Genomic DNA, 9,977 nt, shown 5'->3' with positions numbered 1-9,977 from the left:
GAAAAAAGAAGGGCTCTAGGGCCCCAGTCCCTTTGCAGCCATGGTGTGGGAGCTGTTTCATAGGCGACATGCTCTTGCGAGGCAGACACAGGCGGGCAATGCCCCTCCCCTGCTGCCCGGCCCCTGGCATATCAGCCCCTGAGGAGGAACCACTGAGGGGGAAGGTCAGCTGCTCGTTGTCTGCGTAGCCGTGCGCTACCAGGCGGCCCCAGCAGGTGGCGCTGCGGGCAGGGCGAGCTGAGCCAGCGCGATAGGCCGCGGCCCGGGGGATCCGCTGAGCGGGAAGCCGGGGCCGGGCCATGGCTGAGCCGCAGGGAGAGCCGGCGAAGTACCTCGCGCGCATCTCCGAGTGGGCGGACTCCCACCTCACCCTCATCCGGGTACCCTGCGTAGAGGGGGCGTGCGGGGCAGGCTGGGTACAGCAGGGGGCGGAGGGTTTTCGTCCCAGGGGTCTCCTGTGGAAGGGCCATGGCAGGGGGGCTCCCTCAGAGCCCGCTCTGCCCCGCCGTTCCCGGCACCACCCGCCCTGGCGGCCCTACCCAGCCTTCGGGGCCTGGCGTCCCGCAGCCCCGGGAGCTCAGCACTTCGGCCGGCTAAACCCCTGAGAGCCCCGCAAAGGCAGGAGGCCGCTGGCAGGGCCGCGCTGATAGCGCGGGGGGCGTGTGGGAGGCGGAACACGTTACATCTCCCGTCCTGGGGAGGGAGGAGCGATGGCGGCGCCCTCCCTGCCACGCACCGCCCTGGCCTGATTAGTTCCCTCTGCCTTGCGGCTGGTAATTGGCCTGGGCGCGGGCGCGCCGAGCTCGCTCCCGCCCCGCTCTGGTCGGGGGTAGAGGGCGCGCGGTGTAGTTAGCGGTGGCGGGCCCAGGCCGCGACAATTGAGGTGTCCACTGCTGAGATGGTTGGGACCCAGTTGGCTTGGAGCTTGACAGGCTATGTAAAGCCCACCCGTTCCCGTGACAACAGTCAGGAGCTGCACCATTGCTCAAGCAAAAACAAGGAGGAGTCCTTGTGGCACCTTAGAGACGAACAAAGTTATTTGGGCATAAGCTTTCGTGGGCTAGAACCCACTTCCTCAGATGCATGGAGTGGAAAATACAGTAGCTGGTATTTTTCATAGTACATGAAAAGATGGGAGTGGATGGGTCATTACAAAACCTAATTTCCCCCTACTGTTACTCACACCTTCTTGTCAACTGTTTGAAATGGGCCACCCTTATTACCACTACAGAAGTGATTTTTCCTTCCTTGGTATTCTGCTGTTAATGGAATTGTCTTGTTACACTGACCCCCCACTTGGTAAGGCAACTCCCATCTTTTCATGTATGATGTGTATATATATCTGCTACTGTATTTTCCACTCCATGCATCTGAGGAAGTGGGTTCTAGCCCATGGAAGTTTATGCCCAAATAAATTTGTTAGTCTCTAAGGTGCCACAAGGGCGCCTCGTTGTTTTTGCTGATACAGACTAACACGGCTACCACTCTGAAACATTGCTCAAGAGTCATCCCTCTTTTTCCTCTGCTATCTCCTTTGGCTTTGAATCAATTCACTGGTCATCAGAAGATTATCTGATGACAAATAATCTAGGGATGTAAAATGTTAACTGGTAAGCATTAGTCCAACTGGTTAACCCACCATAACAGTTAACTCCTGGCCCCAGTCGTGCCGGATTGGCCCCAGCTGCTTAATCGGTTAACCATTTAAACGAAATATTTTAATTGTTTGAATGTTTAACTTTTTAATGGGTATTTACATCCCTTAAATAAAGCAAGATTAAAATAGAGCTAAGGAAAATAAACTGCAGCATAATAGGCAACCCCACGGGGAAGGTATTGGGCTGTTCTTGAGCAATCCTTTCTAAAACTATTGAGACTTTAACAACGTTTTAATAATAATACACAACATCTGGAATCGTGAGCATTTCTAGCCTCACTGAAATACAAAACAGAAAACTTGCCCAAGATCCTCCAGTGAGTCAATTCATATTAGAACTTCTTGATTCCCTGTTACCTCTGTGGTTTTATTTTATTTTTTCTTTAATGTTTTTAATCAGATGAAAATAATGAGAGATGGAAAAATTAAGGATTTAAATCTGTTTTTTGCAGAACATTAGCACTGGAATGGCAATAGCTGGAGTCATTTTATTTGCAAAGAGTATTAAATTGGTAAGTTGTGAATAATTTGTTAATGAGCAGTCTTTATACCCATTTGTCACTTTTAGCTGAAGTTGTCTGGGGTCAGATTGTGTCACTGTTCCACCTTCTTTGTGTCACTCTGGCATAACAAAGCAGGCAGACAGCTAGGGTACCAGATCAGTTGGGTGGTGTTGCCTTGGCATAAGAGAATCTAGGTGACACAGGGCTAGCATGTAGAGGAGGGGCCATGGTGTGGCCAAAGTGCTCCTGAACTCTATTGATCCTTCAGAGAAGCTCCTTTACAGTCATTGCAGCTGGAGCAATTCAAATCTGCTTGAAAGTATTCTCAGTTGATTCTCAGAACTGGATCAGCAGCTCGGGCATCAGTGCGCCACAAATGTTGCCAACAGCCATCTTTGTGGGCTCCACAGGCAATCTGTTCTGGGCAGAGAAGAGCTACTCCTAATAACTTGTACAGTATGTTTATACTGTTCTTATTTCAAGTGTTTCTATAAATGACAGTTTGTGAAAACATTACATTAGGGTTTGAGAGCAACTGAAAAATAATCCCTATTTTTAATGATCTTTTATTCATATTTGAAAAGGAATCTTGAAGTGGCTGGTTTGGTGGATTGGAAGATTACAGGCAGTCTGTAAATTCTCTCGTCCACTGGTTTAATATTGCTACGAGTGTACTGAGGTTTTAGAAGTGGTTCACAATCAAACTGTGCAATCTCTAATTGACAGAAGAGTAACTTTAAGCTTTCACATGTATTTTATTGTACTTCATCTTCAAAAAATCTTTAATTAGACATAGCAATAATAAGCTGTGTTTTTGGCAACATAATTACACACACACCTCCTGACTGTTCTTTACTTTCAAACTAAACTTTACTTCCAAGGCCAAAAATCATGTCAACTTTGACTTCAGACTCCCTCTGACCTCATATGTCTCCCTTGTCTATAAACCTCTTTCACCACTTCCAGAATATTGCTAGAATTCCTCCTTACTTTGACTCAGTCTGCTGAATTTCTTATTCATGCTGTGATCACATTCTGCCTTGATTGTTTCATTTCTCTCTTTTGCACTTTCTAAATCTTTATTTTCTAAACATTTGATGATTCAAATGTTGTGCTCAGGCAACTTTTCCCCTGGAGACTGGACTATGTCATCCCTGTCATCTTCATTCACATCCTGTTTCTCTCCAGTTCCATTTTGCCCTCGTTTTTTGTTTTTTTGTTTTAATTTCAATATACTTGCTCCTTTTAGTTCCCGTGTCTTCCTACTATATCTTCCTATAGTCTTCTAGATAGATGCCTACTCATCTGTCTGTCCTTTCCACTCTTGGGACCTTTTTCACTTTACTAGTGTATGTATCCCAGTTGAGTCAACAGAAGTACTCATGTGACTTGAACACTGATGTTTGTTATCTCTGTTCCTTTCCCATAACTCTTCATAGCAGGCAGTTACTCTCTACATGTTGTTCTACTTCCTGAGCTGTGATATCCTTCCTTCTCTTTATACTCATCCTAAAATCTTCCCTCACTCTTATGACTGACACACTGGGCCAGCTCCTGGCATTCATAAGACTGCTTTGCACCACATTGGCAATATAAAGCAGATCTTAACATTGTTCTGTCTGGCAGTTAGCTGGTGTAGAGGTGGCATAGTCAGTTGAATTCCACTCTTTCCTTACGATTCCGATAACCGTTTTCTTACAGTTTGCAATGTCTGTGGTGCTTGAACAGCTCACAAGAGCACTTTTTAATTCCAAAAGGCAATTGGGGATGAGAAGAGGGAAATCCCTTATCAATATACAACTAAAATCTCTTATTTCATATATTTCTCATGTTAGAAAAAATAATTATTCAGTTGTTTTATGCAGGGACTGAAATTATAGTGCTTCACAAAGCAAATTTTACCTCATACTTTGGAGTCTGAATATGCCTAATGTTCTTTGAGTTCTTGTTTGGTTATTAGTGGAGCAGTATTCCTAAGTGATCTTTACATGTCCTAGATATCAATAAGATTTTATATGTAATGTTGTTAATGTGAAGCAGTACTGAATAGTATATACTGCAATCATTGCTTTTTTTCTTGAACCTGGGTGTTTGCATATGATGGTATTTAAAAAAAAATCAAGTCTTTGTAAATACACTTAAATGGCTGTTGGACCTTGGAATGCAAATTAGATTTGACTCTGAGCCACTTCTCAACCTCATTTTATTTTATTTATTTACAAAACCTTCAAACTCTCTGCCTGCAAGGTCCCATATTTCTCAACTCCTAGTTAAGGGACCTTGCAGACAACAGAGTGAAGGTTTAGTAAATAGAATAAAAATGGGACAATGAGATGTTCAGTTGGCTTTTTTAGAGCCTGATGTGTCATTCAGTGAGAGAAGCATCAATCACTTAATAACTATATGAATAGATTAATCCGAATATATCCTGCATGTGATCTTAAACAATAGGGGCTTTAAAATTAAACATTAATAGTAAAGTTTCTTCATTATGTGTCAGCCCCCACACCAAATCTCTAGTTTATGCTCCAATTATATCCCACTTTGGTTACTGCAATATCCTCCCCTCTTGCCTCCCAGACACACACATTGTCCTCCTTCAATCCATACAAAATGCTGTTGCTAAACTCATTGCCCATCAGATTGATCATGTAACCTCCCCTTTTTGAATCTCGCAATTGATTTCCCATCTGATGTCAAATCAAATTTAAACTTCTGTCTCTGTGTTCAAAGCTCTACATAACTCTGCCCCTCCTCACATATACTGCCTTGTCAAGCCTCTCCTGCCACCCGTGTTTCTAAAATTGTCCACCCTTCTGTGAGAATCTGACAAAATCACTTATGTGCCGCCTTCCTTGCACCCCTGCCCCATGCATGGGATAACCTCTCTGAGCTCATCTGCAAGACTCCTACCCTTGTTGATTTTTAAGCTTCTCTTAAAGACACACTTCTTCCATTCTGCATATAGTGAATCAGATTGACTTGTGTATAAATTGTATATAAAATGGGTATTGTTATTGCCTTTCCCCTGACCTCTGTCTACTTGTCTGTCCTTGATTGTGAGCTCCTTGGAGCGGGGACCATTCTTTTTAATTTTATGGAAAATGTCTAGCAATAGCTACAACAAATTAATAATAATAATAAAGTTAATTAATATAATGTATTGGAGTTTGTAATTTGCAAGATTCATCTTGACAAAATCTTGGTTCAGTGTGATTGCATTTTTTCAAATAATGTGTAACAGCTGTTTTTATTTTTCTTACTCTTCCTCCTGTATCAACAGACAACAAAATTTACGAGTGCTTTGGATATACCAGTAGAATTTATAGAAAAGAATGTGAAACTACGAGGAAGGTTATGTCACATAACTGAGAAAGGACTAGAAGTTGAACATGTTCCCATTAGCCTTCCTTTCCTGTCATCATTACAGAGAAAATGTAAGTAAAAATGCAGGAAGAATGAGACTAATAATGACAAAATTAAATGTCCTCCAGTTGATACAGTCGATGTCCATTAAACAAGCAAAAATTTGCAACATCTGAATTGTTCCTTTAAAAACTTTTTTAGTGAATTTAGTGCCCTTAGAAAGCAGCTGGAGAGACAGCCATAGAAAATGAAGTTCTGTCCACACACAGAACAGTTACTGTATAAGCAATGGTAGAGGAAGGGTTGGGAGTGAGGAGGGCCTGAGTTCTAATTCTGGCTCTGGCACTGACTCTGTGTGTGGCTGAGGCCATGTTATTTCACCTCTGCTGAAGTTTCCCCACCAGTAAAATGAGGTAATATTTATCCACATACTTTGAAAGTGTATTGTAAGGATTTATTAATACAGTGATTTGAATATGCATCGGTCTAGACATCTTATGTATTCATGTGGTTCCTGTTACCATAGTATCTGAGTGCCTCACAATCTTTAATGTATTTATCTTCACAACACACCCGTGAGGCAGGGAATTATAGTTTTCCCACTTGATGGCTGGGGAACTGAGGCATGAGAGACTGAGGCCTCGTCAACATTAGAATCTTTTGTAGGCATAATAATGTTTAAGGGTGTGATTTTTTGGACACTTTTATACTTACAAATCCCCCAGTTTAGGTTCAGTTATATCGGTAAAAAAGTGCTTTTGCCAGTATAACTTATTTTGTTCAGGGAACTAGTATAAGCTATACTGGCAAAAGCACTCTGTTACCAGTATAAGTTGCACCTACAGCTGTAGTAGGAGGGTTTGCCAGTATAACTGATCAGTGGGATTTGATACAGAAATTCATTGGGGTTTGAGCACCTAAGTCCCGTAGATTCCCTAGAATATCCTAGCTAGTACAGATAATGAGAACATCCAAAATTTCATTAGATAGAATCCAAAAAAAATTGGAAGGGCTATAAAAACTCATGCTTCAAGGCACAAGCCTATTTTTAACTGAAGGGGCATAGAAGAAACTTCCATATGGGGAGGCTGTTCCGTAATTGTCCATGTCAGGGTTTCTTGCACCTTCCAGAAGTAGATGCTAGCAGCTGCCATTGAAGACAGGACACTAATCTAGATGGACCACTGGTCTGATCCAGTTAGGCAGTTCCTATATTCATAACATCATTGATTTCTGTGAGGTTGTATAACTCTATTAGATCATAGTTGAGTGTGTTTTTACTACAAATGCTGTCAGAAAATGTTAATATTTTTTTTAAAAGTCTTTCATACATAGGGAAGATATTTATTCAAAAATGAGCAAACCAGAATATCAAGTGGGCATACTAAACTTTTGATGATGCATCTTCCCTCTGGAAGCTGGGCAATTATTTTTACATGTAGTTTAAATTGAATTATCTTTGTTGAATAAATCATGCTGTAACCAAATGTGTCATTGGCTTTAAAGACACTGTAAGAGGTCTGGATTTCAGTCTTCTGCGTACATCATTGATAGGTTAAATGTCAACAAAATAAATACTTGGGCTTGATTTTAATTGCACACAAGTTTCACACTGTTGTAATTCAATGTACTTTAATGGAGTTACCCCTGACTTATACTGGGGAGAAAGAAAAATCAGGCTTTTTTAAGCAGTGTGATTCTCTAAGAATAAAAATCTGACATTAAGCATTACAGTCTGATGTCTTGGAATCTCTTTTCTTAATGTGTACATAAATTTTCTAGGAAAATATTTTCTGACCATTTTAAAGTTTTTAGAGTCCTGTAGGTCAAAACCACATTATTCTGAAACAGGAGATAAATGTCATGTCTGAACATATGAGACCAGATCCTCTGCTGTTGTAAATCATTGTTGTTCCAGTGAGTTAAATAAGTACTCCATGTAAGTCAGTGGAGCTATACTTTTTTGCAGACACTGAGGATCTGGCCCATCGTGTGGAATTGGATCTTTTTTAATCATGTAGAGTAAGAAAAACGTTTTTTATATATGTAATATATTCAGGGCAATCAAATGGTGTTTTGCTGGTCAGACTTGCTGGAGTGGAGCTGACGCCGAATGCTATGGTCTGGTTACAGGAAGAGTTAAAACCTGCACAAATGATGTGGTTCCAGCTTCTTGGAAGGGAGGATTTGGTGCTTGATTGCCTCATTTTAGTAAATAAGGTAAACACAGTAACAAGAAGGACTGACAGTTCTTTAACTTTTATTTATATCCTAAGATTTGCAGTGATTATTGCTATTACTTGCTTAATATGTAAGATATAATGGTATTATATTAAATTAAACATTTATGCAGACATTTTATATATGCAAATTGGAGATAAAATAAATATTTATTTTTGCAAACCCACTTAAAATATTAGTGTAGCTTTTGAGTGGCTAGTTAGCAATTCTCTATGCAGTCATGGTTTGCGGCATCTGAAAATACAGTGCAAGCTAGCTCTGTAGTCTAGTGCTCTACAATGTCTTAGGAATTTTGATTGATCAAGTATCTGGTGTATTAAATGTTGTTCCACAGATGCCTGCATATTTCATGTTTAATTAATAAATGTTAAAAGCGAGTTGAATGCTGTACAACTTTTAAGTATTTCTGGAGTTCCCAACACCAAAAGGGTATAGAATTAGCCATAACATTCAGACAATTCATACAACAGATTAATTGAAAATGTACTAATAGCATTAATATCCTTTGTAAATAGCCAAGCGAATATATAAAGTGAAATGCTGCCTTCATTTTATCTTTTTGTAGGGTAGATTTTTCAGTGTGTGTCTGAATGAAGAGATCTTGAGACAAGGGCTTGGCAAAACAACACGTATTGAAGGACTACATCATGACTCTCCATTATACTGGAAGCTTCACAAAAGACTACTTCAAGCAGAACTAAAAGCCTTGAAGAAAAATAAGGGAATATGGAAAGAAGAAAGTTACTTTGAAAAACTTAGAGATCATATAAGTAATAATAAATTTGTACAGAAGTTAAAACAATTTGCAAACTGGCTACGAATACATATTTAAAAGTGAAATGGGAAGGACTTAGCTGGAAAAATGCTATTTGGACATGGATGAGTGTCTCTTTGGTGTGTGCTTTTTATTAACGATGAGCTTATGAAGGAAAGCCTAAGCCTTGATTTTTGAGGCTTCTGCCTCAAGGAAAAATATAGAAAATAGTCCTAGTAATGTCATTTAAAGAGATGTTTAAATATAGTATAATTCTTGTATAAGAATAAACTTCAGCATGATTATGCCTGCTAAAGTGTGTTAAGGCTAACATTATTCAAATATAGGAGCCAAAAGTTATGCTTCGAAATCCTTAATTTAGGCTCCTAAATAAGTGGTCAGATTTTCAAGAGTGCTGAACACCCAGATGACCCCATTTACCTCAGTGGAAATTATTGAAGATCCTGTTTTTGAAGATCTGAAATATTCATGTACAGTGTGAAACTTTACTTACATTGCAGTGGAATATAATACAGTATGCAGGAGGACTGCTTGAAAACGGAATATTAATTGTTAGATATCACCTAAAGAAAATAACTTTCCAATACTTCTGCTTTCTTGGACCTTTGTTGTACATAAATGTTTTTGTTTGAGTCCGATATAAGGGAACACATATGTACTATGTTTACTATTTGTGTGTTTTAAAAGTTTAATATGTTGAATAGCTAGTTCTACTATGTAATTAATAGAAAAGATGACTTGACACAGCTGATCTTAAAAAGAAGAGGGTATAGAAGTTCCTAACCACAAGAATTTAAATTTAGAAACACAGTAGGTGAGCATAAGTTAGTACATCAATAAACTACTTATTTGGTTGTAGTATAAATACATTAGTTTATACATTTGTAAAGGATTGCAGAATTTAAAGATTATAATCTGGTGGAAGTGACCTTTTGAATATTCATTGTTTGTTTCTATATCTAGGTTAAATCAAGTGAATTATACATGTTTTGTAGTCAAGAGCACTAAACTCTGTGCAACCTTAAAAATTAAACATGGCACTGTCAAGGCTGTATCCCCACTTTGAACTTTAGGGTACAAATGTAGGGGCCTGCATGAAAACTTCTAAGCTTATCTACCAGCTTAGCTCTGGTCCCGCTGCCACCATTCTCGATGGATTCCCTCCCTGGGAAGCCTTGAGAAACCTTTCACCAATTCCCTGGTGAATACAGATCCAAACTGCTTGGATCTTAAACAAGGAGAGATTGACCCTTCCCCCCTCCTTCATTTCACCAACTCCTGGTGAATACAGATCCAAACCCCCTTTGGATCTTAAAACAAGGAGAAATCAATCAGGTTCTTAAAAAGAAGGCTTTTAATTAAAGCAAAAGGTAAAAATCATCTCTGCAAAATCAGTATGGAAAATAACTTTACAGGGTAATCAAACTTAAAGAGC

General features: G+C 39.8%; 1 protein-coding gene across 1 annotated transcript; it reads left to right on the top strand.

The window, feature by feature from the left end:
* The first annotated feature begins 266 nt into the window (after positions 1-266).
* On the top strand, positions 267-9,583 carry C9H3orf33 (chromosome 9 C3orf33 homolog). The gene is made up of 5 exons (XM_065410740.1): positions 267-380; positions 2,110-2,169; positions 5,444-5,597; positions 7,586-7,746; positions 8,333-9,583. The coding sequence occupies exons 1-5, from the start codon at positions 300-302 to the stop codon at positions 8,597-8,599; spliced, it is 723 nt and encodes a 240-aa protein (XP_065266812.1). The 5' UTR covers positions 267-299; the 3' UTR covers positions 8,600-9,583.
* The last annotated feature ends 394 nt before the right edge of the window (positions 9,584-9,977 follow it).

This window comes from Emys orbicularis, chromosome 9 (genome assembly GCF_028017835.1).
Source record: "Emys orbicularis isolate rEmyOrb1 chromosome 9, rEmyOrb1.hap1, whole genome shotgun sequence".
NCBI classification, from domain to species: domain Eukaryota; kingdom Metazoa; phylum Chordata; order Testudines; family Emydidae; genus Emys; species Emys orbicularis.
This window is presented reverse-complemented; position numbering and strand designations above follow the sequence as displayed.

Bases quoted from the DNA above. Each gene is read 5' to 3' on its own strand.
- C9H3orf33 (XM_065410740.1), top strand. From the start codon at position 300: ATGGCTGAGCCGCAGGGAGAGCCGGCGAAGTACCTCGCGCGCATCTCC. The intron at 2,170-5,443 runs GTAAGTTGTGAA...CTGTATCAACAG, and splicing joins TTGCAAAGAGTATTAAATTG to ACAACAAAATTTACGAGTGC. The intron at 5,598-7,585 runs GTAAGTAAAAAT...TAATATATTCAG, and splicing joins GTCATCATTACAGAGAAAAT to GGCAATCAAATGGTGTTTTG.